At 39.8% G+C, this 13,780-nt stretch overlaps 1 protein-coding gene across 5 annotated transcripts in view; it reads left to right on the top strand.

The window, feature by feature from the left end:
- The window catches only part of CEP128 (centrosomal protein 128), a 282,591-nt gene that overhangs the window by 224,884 nt on the left and 43,927 nt on the right, over nucleotides 1-13,780 (top strand). For all 5 annotated transcript variants that reach the window (XM_089522329.1, XM_089522332.1, XM_089522331.1 and 2 more), the window contains one exon: nucleotides 845-868. In XM_089522329.1, the coding sequence (XP_089378455.1) occupies nucleotides 845-868 (24 nt within the window). The remainder of the gene's footprint in view (nucleotides 1-844; nucleotides 869-13,780) is intronic.

Below are 13,780 nucleotides of genomic sequence, written 5' to 3'. Positions count from 1 at the left end.
GCGGGCCGGATCCGGCGTGCAGGCCGTAGGTTGCCGACCCCTGATCTATATAATCAACCAACCAGTGTGGTGTAGTGGTTTGAACATTGGACTAGGACTCTGGAGACCATAGTTTGACTCCCGGCCCGGCCATGGAAACCCACTGGGTGACCTTGGGCAAGTTACACTCTCTCAGCTTCAGAAGATGGCAATGACACACACACCCCCGGAAGAAATTTGCCAAGAAAACCCCATGATAGGTTTACCTTGGGGTCACCATAAGTCAGAAACATCTTGAAGGCACACAACAACAAAAATGCAATCAAATGCTTTGCTATAGTCTATAAAGCATAGGCTGGTTTTCTTTTGGAACTCCTTAGTGTGTTCCATTATTCAGTGTATATATGCTATATGATCCCTGGTGCTTCTTACTTCCCTGAACCCCTCTTGGACATCTGGCAGTTCTTGCTCCATATATGGTAAGAGCCTTTGTTATAAAATTTTAAACATTACCTTACTCAGAGGAGAAACTGACACCATGGTTCTATACTGTACACACACAAATATAATCCACTTATTTATATAGATGTGGTTCAACACAGTTGTCTTCATTTTTTAATTTTCCTTAGAGTTAAAATAGTAAAGTTTCAAATTTTACCATAGCTTCATTGACCAGGCTTGTTTGTTCCTTTAGCATCCAAAGCAGAAATACCAACACCACCTTATGTAAAGGCAATCCTATATTGCCACACCTTGTAAAAGAGCTGTGAAATGTTTTGTACAGGTGTGTTTATGCATATTTCTTATTTCTTTGGTGGTCTCCTTATGTGGTCTGATAATGTTTTGTTTTCTTTCTAATTTGCAGGAACGAATAACAGCATTGGAAACAGTAAGTGGGTGGTTTTCTTGTCTCTTTATTTTTCTTTCAATTCAATTGCAATTTTTTCACAGGATTTGTTTTGCAATAATTTCTTTTATAAAAAAGCTAAATGAGTCTGGCATAGTTAAAAAGGATTTTACAAAATATGAATCGGCTTGTAAGAGCTTCTTATTTACCAGTTGGATGTGATAAACTAAACAGTATGTAAAAAAATGTAGTACATCTGCATGAGGTCACTTAACATGGAGATGTGTTAGTAAAGTCAACCATACTTTAAAGGTCAACTGGAAGTATAAATTAGACAACACTTTGGGATATGTTTGTACTTAAAAACAACAGGTGTGTCTAAGTATCAGTATTACCAGAAATTTTAGGAATGCTGTAAGTACAACTGTACAGATATACAAACAAATAAGCAAACAATTGTTTTTACACCTGCAATGTATGTTTTTCTTTCCAAGAAATATAGCCTGATTTGTCTGATTTTACTGACTGGTTTCAGATTTTAAGGCTGCTTTTAATCAGTTGTGTTTAATAAAATGAATTAATATTGATTAGTAAATGAAATATGGATTAATAAAATGGTTTGGTGGACTCACTTGGAGCAGGATCTACTATAAGTATATACAGTTGGCTGTGAAAATGGAGGTTTCCGCATATTCAAGCCCCATAGCAGGGGTAGGCAACCTTTTTGAGCCGGGGCCCGGGTTGCTGTCCCTCAGACAACTGGGGGGCCGGAGGCAAAAAATAAATAATTAAATAATTTTTTAAAAAATTAAATACATAAATAAACTGGGACAAATGTAGGACAAAATTTTCAAATGGAGGACACTTTTAAAAATGGAGGACACGCGAAAAAAATTGTTGATTTTTTAAAAAATGTTAATATAAATGCATGTTTCTGAGGCTTCTATAGACAATTGCCCCCCTTGCCCCCTCGCACGAGAGGCCAAAGGCCCTGGCGGCAGGACCGGGCTGGGGCCGGTCCCAAGGCCTCGCCAGGCCGGATTCAGCCCGCGGGCCGTAGGTTGCCTACCCCTGCCCCATAATCTTGAATGCAGCATGCCCGTGTTTGGGGGGCCTGTGTGCTTACGCCATTGAAAATGATGGAAGTCACCCCTCTGTGGATATTCAAGGTCGCAGATCTCAGATCTGCGAGTTAGAAGGGGCAACTGTAGTATAGATGGCCCAATGAGTGTAAATTTGTAAGCATAACTAAGTATCCACCTGTAAGTTCATTTGAAGTTTACTGATACATAAGCGTTCCTGATGCCCCCACCAAACCAGGTGGTGATGGTTAGGGTATAGCACATTGGTCTGGCCTCCAGCAGCAGAAGAAATGTATGTGAGGGGGCTGTGTAATGACAGAGATCTCCTCTGAATTGGGAAAAAACCTGCCAGTATTGGTTTTCCTGGTGGGGTAATTAAAACACTAAAACCCCACAAAGAAACAGGATGAGATATCCACTCATGTGAATATTCCTCCTCCTGTCCCATTTATCAGACTAAGGAGATTATCGTACTGGCTGTCTTTTCCCGATCTGGGTATGAGCTGAGACTGGGTTAGGACCATGTCTTAGTGCGCGGCTCTGTGCCCAGATCGTTATCATCCTGTGCTAGATCAGGACTTCAACCATACTTAGCTAAAAACACTTCTTTTCCATTCGTAGCAAAGTAATGGAAAACATTTCAATTGGGTACGGGATGGTTCCGATCTGGGCACGGAGCTGTGTTGTAATACATGGTCCCAGCCCAGTCTCAGTCCCTGCCCAGATCGGGGGGAAAGCAGGGTGATAATCTCCTAAATCTAAAAAACCCTAAAACAAGTAACATACAGTACAGAAGTCCCTTTACATTGTTCTGAAGAGAATTACAGCTACAATCATTCCCAAAGTAGTTACTAAAGTACCTCATTAAAATATTTAATTTGTAGCTCTGTATTGTATACCCAGTTTGGTACTAGTCCTTTGCATGTTCATGCCTTACTGGAGCAGGTCTTTTTTTTATTGCTTTAGAATAAAAAAGGGCGATTTCTTCCCTAAATGAGGCTTCTGGAATATATATATATATATATATATATATATATATGCATGCCCGTATTTTTAACCTTGCCTTTTGCATTGGCTCAAGACAGGCAATGGCATATATATTCTGAATATATTTTCCCCCTTCGTTTGGTCTGTATGACTATTTACAGATACTGGAAGTTCTGTAGCTGTATGGATTCTGACTGGTTGGCTCTTTACGTTGTTGTTTTTTAATAGTCTTTATTAGTTATATATAATAAAATCATTTCACAACAGAATTTCAAATGAAATCACATTTTTGTTCTCTTATCTTAATAAATTTTCTTCAATCTTCCTTAAGTTCTTAGAATTTTGAAGAGTTCTTTTTTCTTGAAATATTAAAGAAACCATCTATCTTGTTATGTATTATGTACAGTATAACAAATACAGAAATCAACTCTAACTCATTCAATATACATTCTCTTAATTTAATTTCTTAACAAAGCAGTCTTATGCTAGTTTAATTGTCTAATACATGTTTAAGGTTTTTAAATCCCCAGCTCTTATTTTTTATAAAGGATGCTTTGTCAGAGGTGTCATTTGTTCATCTACAAGCCTGTAACAATAAAAAGATTACATACAGATTATGAGAGGAAAGAAGTTCAGTATGTTACCATCACAGAAATTTAAACTGTTAAATATCCAATATATCTGTTTTTATATTCCATCTGGTTTCCCATAAAGCCAGAACTTTTTTCCAGTCATCTTTTTTCCCCATTGTATCTTGATCTTGTACTTGACAAGATATCGTATCTAATTCTATGTACTCATTCACTTTTTGCATCCAATCATCCGAGGTTGGTCTTGCTTCTGATTTCCATAATCTAGCTATTGAAATTCTCACCGCTGTAACTAAATACAAAATTATCCTCCAATATTTGCTTTCGTCCTGTGTTTTCAAAATCGAAGGTATGGCCTGTTACAGACAGGCCAAAATAAAGCTGCTTCGAGTCACTTTGGAGATATGGTATTTCAATGATACATGAGTCCTAAGAGTCTGGAAGCCACACCAAAGCTGCACTCCAGTCCTTAGGGCTGGAGCGTGGCTTTGGTGCGGCTTTTGGACTCTTAGGATGCATGCATCATTGAAATACCATACCTCCAAAGTGACTCGAAGCAGCTTTATTTTGGCCTGTCTGTGTTAAGTAAGCATAATTTGGAATTCACTGGGAATTTTATCCCAAAGATTTGTTGAACTGTCTCATGAACTTCCCTCCAAAATTTCTGAATTTCTACACATTGCCACCACACATGAAAAATTGTCCCTTTCTCTTTATTACACCTCCAGCATAGCCCTTATTCTAACCTACAGATTTTGAAAAATGTCCACGGTGTATAATACCACCTATTCATTTTCATGTGGTTCTTTTTTAGGTTTTGCACCACTGTGAATTTATTCGTTCTTTTCCATGTATTTTGCCATTCTTCAATTTCAGTCTTACCTCCCATGCCCCAGATCCATTTAATCATATAATCTTTTACCATCTCTTGTTTCATATGTCTGCTTAGTAACAAATTATACAGCTTTGATACCTTTTTTTTAATCTGACTGCCAAATTATTTTGTCTAGTTCATTCAGACTTCTTTTGATACCTATTGTCTTCTTATCTTCCGTATATCTTTGTCTTAACTGTAAATAATTGAACCAGCTAATATTGTACAGTCCGTCCTTGCCTTACACGGGGGATCCGTTCCTGATCCCGCCGCGTAAGGCTAATTCCACCTATGCTCGAGCCCCATTGGAAACAATGGGGCTTGTGCGCGGCGGCGCGGGAGTGCACGGGGCGCAACGGGCGCACACGCCCATTCAATTGAATGGGACGCGCCGCCCCGCACTCGTCCCGCGGCTTGAGCGCGTATGCTCAAGGCTGCGTATGGCGCGCCTGCGTATGGCGCGGGCACGCTGTATCTCTTTTTGTTTAATTCCTCTCTCGATCTTAAATCTGTATTGCCTAAATGCTCCTTCTTAATTGCATTTTTATATGTAAGCCATTCATTACCCTCTACCCATCTTCCATAGCGGAAATCCATATAGGTAATTTATAATAAAATTTTGCTTTAATTTTCCTCCATGTAAATAATAAGGATCTCCTGACTGGATGGTTTATAAAGGCCTGTTACAGACTGCCAAAATAAAGCTGCTTTGGGTCTCTTTGGAGGTATGCTATTTAAATGATGCATGGGTCCCAAGAGTCCGGAGGTCGCACCAAAGCCACACTCCATTCCTAAGCACTGGAGTGCAGCTTTTGGTGCAGCTTCTGGATTCTTAGGATGCATGCATCATTTAAATAGCATACCTCCAAAGAGACCCAAAGCAGCTTTATTTTGGCAGTCTGTAACAGGCCAAAGTCTCCATTACATTTTAATTTATCATAGCCTAAAAAGGCATGCCAGCCAAATGTATTGCTTCCAAATTAAGTTGCTCTTTGTCCTCTTATTTAATCCAGTTCTGAATCCAAATCAAACTACATGCCCAATAATATCAAATCTGCTACTGAGTTTCCTCCTTTTTCCTTCTTATCCTTTAGAACCAACCATTTAATTTTTATTTCTGTCCTTTCCATATGAATTTCCTGAGTTCCAATTCCCATTCCCCTTTGATTTCAATTGGAAGATTTAATAGCAAATACAATAGTTTGGGGAGGATTCGCATCTTGATTACCGTAATTCTCCCTAATAAAGAGAGATTTAATTTGTTCCATCTTATTAGATTTTCTTTTACTCTTTTCCAACTAGCTACATAATTATTATTAAACAATTTTAGATTGTTCCTAGATACTTAATTTTTCTCTCTACCTTGCAGCACGATTTCTCTTTTAGGAGACTCTTCTCTTTTTTAGACATGTTTTTGGTTATCATCACCATCTTCCCTTTGTTAACTTTCAAACCTGAATATTTGCCAAATTCCTTTAGATCTTGAAATAGTTCATCCATATTTTGTGTAGGGTCTTCCAAGACTACCACTATATTGTCTGCAAAGGCTCTTATTTTTGTATCTTGCCCTTTAATCTTGATACCTTTGATCTTTGGGTTCAGTTTAATTGATGTTAGTAAAATTTCTATTATCATTACAAATAATAGTGGGGACATGGGGAATCCTTGCCTCGTACCTTTATTGATAAAGAATTCTTGAGACCTTTCCTTGTTAATAACTAAATAAGCTTTTGGTGATTGTATATCTGCTCTATTACCTTTATAAAATTTGTGCCCATATCCATTCTCTTTAAAACTTGTAACAGAAAATCCCACCTTACACAATCGAAAGCTTTTTCCATATTGATGGCTATCAATGCTCCTTTTTTCTCATTGCTGACTGTGTAGTATTCTAAACTATCCAATATTGCTCTTATATTATTTCTAATATATCGACCTGGAAGGAAACCATTTTGCTCTTTCTCACTTACTGATGGTAGTATTTCTTTCAATCTGTTTACCCAGATTTGTGTATATAATTTGTAATCATTGTTCAACAAACTTATTGGTCTATAATTTTCCATAAACATGTCATCTTTTCCTTCCTTAGGTATTAGTGTAATACAAGCTGATTCCCATGTCTGAGGGATTCCTTCTACACTTATAGAATTAAATAATGGATATAATGGCTCTAATAGATGTCTTGAATATCTATTTTTTTCGAGAGTCCATTAATTTCCTCCTGCATGTCTCTTCTGATCTCTTCTCTCAAGCTTTTTTGCTCTTCCCTTATTTGCAACTTAAAGTTTTTCTTAAATTCTCTGAGCTCCACCAATATAATTGCATTTATGTCCATTTGTTTATTCGTCCAATCTGCTGCACCTGATGATCCTCCAGCACTCTATGAGGGAGTGTGTTCCATTGTTGAACAGCCCTTACTGTCAGGAAGTTCCTCATAATGTTTAGGTGGAATCTCTTTTCCTGTAGCTTGAATCCATTGGTCCAGGTCCAGATCTCTGGAGCAGCAGAAAACAAGCTTTGCTCCATCCTCAATATGACATTCCTTCAGTATGACTTCCCTTTGCATGTTGGATATGTGAAAGACAGAGTTGTTGTTTTCTCTATTGGCAAGCAGCTTAAACATTATTAAATTTCTCAGAATGGGGAGAGAAAATATCAGTAATATAAATAGCTTAACAAGTATCATGACTACCAGGTAGAAGGCCTATAAAATCATTTGTTCTTGTTGAATGGCTTTCTATAGTCTTATTGTAACTACCTTCAGCTATGCAGTTGTCTAGATGGAAAACTGTCCTTTGTTTCTGAGGAGGCAACAAGAGTGAGAAATGTTCATCCTTCCAGAAGTTGCTGGACTGCAGTCCAGCTTCCATCAGCCCTAGCTGACATAGACACTCATAAGAAGTTGAAAGAAATTACAGTCCAACAATATCTGAAGCACCACATATTCTCATCCTACTTTTGCAATATTCCCATGCGTCATGTCTTTCACATAAATGCCACCAGTTTTCCTCTGATTAGAATGATTATCCAAGTATGAAGGTTTGTTGTAAAGGGCATAATTTTTATAGAGCCACACTTCATTTTTCATTCTAAGGCAGATAGATATACTGGAACAATAATGTCTGCTGAAAGAGGTGTTTTTTGGCTGTATAGCATACATACCTTACAATACTTATTTGTTATTTGTTTTTGTTTTACTCTGTCTTCAGTCCTTAGAACTCTCTTTAAGAACATTGTGTTCCTTGTATATGAAATGTTTCTTTTAATTCAAATTTTCATGCGTGGGAGTCAAAGAGACGCCACTCAGCTATGCAGAATGCCATTCATATATTTTGCCTCATACATATTTTAAGAAACAAACACAATGATACATTTAAACATTGTGATCCTAAAATAAACTTAACAAAACATTTCTAGTGTTTAAATTTCTCTGCACCCACTGTGGTATTACATATATTAAATCTGCAGGGTAAAATAGACAGCATTAAATACAATTTTAAAAAATTACATGATGATAACAGGCATTTGCATTGACTTGTAAGGAATATATCTTAGCATCATCTGGTGAACAATATCCAAGTCTAGTTAAGACAAATTATGCCACATTTGTGTGTGTGTTGCTTCCACATAAGCAACGTACATTATTTCTCTTCTCTTCCTACATTCTGAGCTGTAGTTGTATACTTTTGTGAATCGCTAGTAAAATATTCATCTAAGAAATTATCTGTTGCCAGTGAAGGTTTATGATCCTTAAGAGAAAATGAGAAAATGCATGGAAGGTATTTCTTAAAAGGCAAGAAAATCCTGATCAGTGTTCATTCTGTATCTTTATGCTTGTTACATATATAAGCTTTCCTTCTCTGGCATCTGTAGCATAATAACCTTCCTAAAATCTTGCCAGTCATTCAGTTGAGACATTTCTTGGAGGACAAAATAAGTTTATCTTATCACATTTCATTGGCCTGCAAGAGTCTATGGCCTGGGTTAACAGAAAGTATAGTTTGCTGAAACAGATGTTCTGCACCAATGGCTGAGTGAAAACTTGTTGATATTCATTCTGGGCTTTGCACCTCAAGCTAGTATTACTTTTGCTTCTGCCCTTTCAAATTAAGGAGTGCAATGCGTAGTCATTTTTTGTTGGATGGGACAGTTAAAATGTTGCAATTTCTTTTAGGATCTGCTTTGACCCAGGAGGGTCAGAAGGCATGAGGAAGGTGAAAATTGAAGCCCAGATAGCTTACACTGAAAGCAGTAGTGGACAGGTTCCAGAGGCCCCATCACAAACCATTGTTGTGGTTGTGTGCCTTCAGTTCATTTCTGACTTAATGGAAAGTCTAAGGCAAACCTACCATGGGGTTTTCTTGGTGAGATTTGTACAGAGGGAGTTTGTCATCAGTGCTTACCTCTGAAGCTGAGAGTGTGTGACTTAACCAAGATCACCCAGCATATTTTCATGGCCAAGATTCAAACCCTGGTCTCCAAAATTGTAGTCCAACGCTGAAACCACTACAATATGCTGACAGAACATGACAAGGTAAAGGTAAAGGTTTCCCCTTTGACAAGATTGTCGTGTCCGACTGTAGGGTGCAGTGCTCATCTCTGTTATTAAGGCAAGGGAGCCATAGTTATCAAAGACAACTCATGGTCGTATGGTCAGCATGACTGCGCGGAACACTGTTACCTTCCCACTGAAGTGGTACCTGTTTATCTACTTGCACTTTTACATGCTTTCAAACTGCTAGGTTGGCAGAAGCTGGAACTAGTGACCCGAGCTCACTTTCATGTGGCACCTCAGCCTCAAACTGCCCTCCTGCTGATCTTCTGAGTCAGCGTCCTAAGCCCTGAGCTACTGCGTCCCATACTTCCTTGATTACTGTCTCAGAATTGAAGGATGAAAACAGTGCATGTAAGTGATAGTGGAAGATAGAGGAGATAGAAATTAGAGTTACAGATGGGAATGGTTAAGGGGATAAAAGAAAAGTGCACTTGATTGAGCCACTTAGAATGGTGTTGCAGAAAAAAATCAAGAAAGAAGGTCTGAGGTAGATCAAGACTTGAGAAATTGAATTTGGAAAGCTGAGCAGGCCTTTATCGGTAACTGTTGATCCTCTTACAGAAATAGAGTAAGTTTGACTGGATGTGTTCATTTCAAGCACATTTTATTTGTTCTCCTGGTTTACTATTAAGACATAAGAAAATTAGAGTGAAAAAAAAACCCTTAAGAATGAATTATTGCAAATGTCTAAAGGAACCCTGGTGGCGAAGTGGTTAAATGCCTGTACTTCAACCACTCACTCAAAACCACAAGATTGCGAGTTCAAGACCAGCAAAAGGGCTCAAGCTTGACTCAGGCTTGCATCCTTCCGAGGTCGCTAAAATGAGTACCCAGATTGTTGGGGGAAAATTAGCTTACAGTTGTAAACTGCTTAGACAGTATAGTTTTTTGTGGGTTTTTCGGGCTATGTGGCCATGTTCTAGCAGAGTTTCTTTCTGATATTTCGCCAGCATCTGTGGCTGGCATCTTCAGAGAATGCTTTGCCTGGAAAAATTGGGTGCATATATACTGTGTGAGCCTGGGAATGCAGGAGTGATTTGCATGTGTATTGTTCAGTGTTGATGGCTGGCCTCAGGCTGGGAGGCTAATGCAAATGAGGATTAATGTCTGCTAATTGGTGATTATTATCTGCTGGGAAAGCCCCTGACTCTGAATGGTTTCCCATTTGCATTTGCTGCGTCCTTATTTTGCTATTCCTCAGGACTGGTAGCCAAATTTTGTTCACTTTAAGGGTTTCTTCTTTCCGGTTGAAATTGTCCAGGTGTTTGTGGATTTCAGTGGCTTCCCTGTGCATCCTGACATGGTAGTGGTTGGCATGGTCCAGAACTTCAGTGTTTTCAAACAGTATTTTATGCCCAGGATGGTTTGTGGCATGTTCTGCTACTGCTGCTTTTTCTGGCTGGCCCAGTCTGCAGTGCCTCTCGTGTTCCTTGATTCTTGTTTGCACACTGCGTTTGGTGGTCCCTATGTAGACTTGTCCACTGCTGCATGGTATGCAGTAAACTCCTGCGGCTGTGAGAGGGTCTCTCTGGTCCTTGGCTGAGCAAAGCATTTGCTGGATTTTCTTCGTCAGTTTATAAGCCATTTGCAGGTTGTGCTTCCTCACCACTTTCCCTATTTTGTCTGTGACTCCTTTGATGTGTGGTAAAAATACCTTCCCTTTGTGTGGCTGCTTGTCTTCACTCCTCTGGATTTTTCTGGGCCTGGCAGCCCTTCTGATGTCTGAGCTGGAATAACCATTGGCATGTAGAGCCCGGTCCAAGTGCTTCAGTTCATCTTCCAAGAAGTGGCATTTGCAGATGCGTTTTGCTCGGTCTACCAGTGTTTTGATTGTGCTTCTTTTTTGTCCTGGGTGATGGTTGGAGTTCTTGTGCAGGTATTGGTCTGTATGTGTGGGTTTTCGGTATACTGTGTGACCCAAACGTAGGTTCGGTTTGCGGATGACTAGGACATCCAAGAATGGCAGTGTTCCTTCCTTTTCTTTTTCTATAGTGAATTGGATGTTGGGTTGGATGTTGTTCAGATGGTTCAGGAATACAGCAAGGTCTTCTTCTCCATGGCTCCAGATGGTGAAAGTGTCATCCATGTATCGGAACCAAGTTGTGGGCTTTTTCGGTGCTGTTTCCAGGGCTTGTTTTTCAAAGTGTTCCATATAAAAGTTTGCTATCACAGGGCTTAGAGGGCTTCCCATTGCTACCCCATCTCTCTGTTCATAGAATTCATTGTCCCACTGGAAATAGCTTGTGGTGATACACATGCAAATCACTCCTGCATTCCCAGTCTCACACAGTATATATACACCCAATTTTTCCAGGCAAAGCATTCTATGAAGATGCCAGCCACAGAAGCTGGCGAAATGTCAGAAAGAAACTCTGCTAGAACATGGCCACATAGCCTGAAAACCCCACAAAAAACTATGGATGCTGGCCATGAAAGCCATCGACTTTGCTTAGACACTGCTTAGGCGGTATGTAGTGCTATATAAATGAAGCTTGTTTGTTTCTAAATCCAGCTGTTAGTCCCACCAAGAGGAGACCCACTAAAACAATAACAATTTAATAACCTGATTTTTATGTACGCAATTTAATCAGTATATTCTCATTGGAACTAACAGTCAGATTTAGTTCAAAGCTTTTAGATAACGACAAAATCATGGACCATGTGTGACCCCAAGACTGTTTTTCAGATGCCCTCGAACACACCCCATCCTTAAAATACACTTCTTAATTTGACAGCAAATTATACCACCGAAACTAGGGGTTGCACTTTGTTGCCTTTAAATGGCTTGTAGTGGGTTGCCATCAAAATTTAGCAAGAAAGAGGGAAAACTCAAGCTTGTTTTAAATCACTTCTACTGGTTTGCCACAAAATGTCAGTGGTAAATGTTACAATTCAAGTCAAATGTTGCTGCCAAGTTGGACCACAGACCACCAGAGTTGCTACTTCTAACTTTGTATCTTACTTTATGCAGTACAGAAAACTGGCTGTGGCAATAATTAAATGGCAATCAATTAAACAGGTGTTTAGTGAAGGCAGCTAGGAATAAGTACATTTCTTTGTTTGCAGCAGTGAGGACTGAAGAAATTGTGGGTGTAGAAATAATGCCAATTTAACTTCCAAGGCTCCATACTACTGAATCCTGGCATTTGTGGTTTATGGAGGCACCAGTATTCTTTGGCAGAGAAGACTAAAGACCTCGTAAAACTACAAATCCCAGGATTTCATAGGATGAAGCTACAACACTTAAGGTGGTGTCAGACTGTTATTAGTCCCCGTGAGAATTGACCCAGGGTGCATCTACACTGTAGAAATAACACAGTTTGACACAACTTTAGGTACTGTAGCTCCATCTGATGGAATCTAGGATTTATAGTTTTACACAGTCTTTAGCCTTCTCTGTCAAAGGGTGCTGGTGCCTCACAAAACTACAGATCCCAGGATTCTGTAGGATGGAGCCATGGCAGTTAAACTTCATTACAGCATTTGTACAGTATAGAAGCCCCCTGTGTTGGTCTGCGAAGGAAGAGAGAGCATCTTCACCCTCCATTATCTTCAGTCCTCCCTCATGTTTAAAGCAACAAGCATGAATAGAATTTTCTGTTCATATGAAGACCTTTCCAAACAAGTGTGGACACTAGAAAATTACAGTTCTTGCTTGCAGGGAGAATTTCTATGTTTACAGAGACCTTTCCTCTTCAGGATTTTTGCTTTCCATGTGAGGGAAGCATTGACAAGAAGGGCCAAGACTGGCCTTCCCTATTATCACATATTGATTGAAACTAAGTGAGGCAGGGTACAGACCGCCCAGAAGAGGCGCTTCCTCGGCGCCTCTCTCTGCTGCACAGCTATGCTGCAGCATACAAATTGTGCAGCACATCCGCGCAGCAGAAGAGGACCTCAAAAAAGCGGCTCCTTTTAGCTACGTCACAAAGCACCAAAGACAGTGCATATATGCGTAGCTGCAACGTAATGGTTATGCATGCTGTGTGTAAGGCACTGTGTAATGACGGTGCGTGCATGACGTGCTAGTGTTGCGGGGCATGTGCATGCGCTGCCCCGAGGCAACCCTAGCACATCATGGGCGCGCCGCAAAGGGCCAGTCTGGAGAGGGCCTGAGTAACATCTGAGAGCCAGCATAGTGTAGTAGTTTGAACATTGGACTATGACTGTGGAGATCAGGGTTTGATTCCCTGCTTAGCCATGGAAACCCACTGATTAGCCTAAGGGAAGTCACACATTCTCAGCTTCAGAAAACCCCGTGATCATTCACCTTAGCATCGCCATAAATTGGAAACAACTTGAAGGCACACAACAACAACAAGAAATAACTGAACAGGATTAAAGTCCATGCCACCACATTACTCCTAGTCATTTTTGTGATAGTGAATCTTGTTAATCTGGGTTCAGAATAGCACAAGGATTCTGAAAAGAATTTTAACTGAAATAATTGTCCTGTTTATTGATTTTTGTTGTTGTTGTTAGCTGCCTTTGCATCGATCTTGACCCATGGCGACCCTGCTGATGAGACATCTCCAGGCTCCCCTATTCTCTACTGTTCTGCCCAGGTCCTGCAAACTCATATTTGTAGTCTCATTAATAAAGTCCATCGATCTGGCATGTGGCCTTCTTCTCTTTCTACTTCCTTCCACTTTTCCCAACAATATTGTTTTTTTCCCCCAGTGATTCACACCTCCTCATGATATGTCCAAAGTATGGCAGTCTAAGTTTTGTGATCTTGGCTTCTAGGGATATTTCTGGCTTGATCTGCTCTAGTATCCATTTGTTTGTCTTTTTGGCTATCCATGGAATCCTCAGCACTCTTCTCCAGCTCCACATCTCAAATGAGTTGAGTTGATTATTGATGTG

The sequence above is a fragment of the Sceloporus occidentalis genome, unplaced genomic scaffold, assembly GCF_023333645.1.
Source record: "Sceloporus occidentalis isolate IW3139 unplaced genomic scaffold, rSceOcc1.0.p SCAF_4, whole genome shotgun sequence".
Classification (NCBI taxonomy): Eukaryota; Metazoa; Chordata; class Lepidosauria; order Squamata; family Phrynosomatidae; genus Sceloporus; species Sceloporus occidentalis.
The sequence above is the reverse complement of the archived record's forward strand: the minus strand, read 5'-3'. Positions and strand labels throughout refer to the sequence as shown.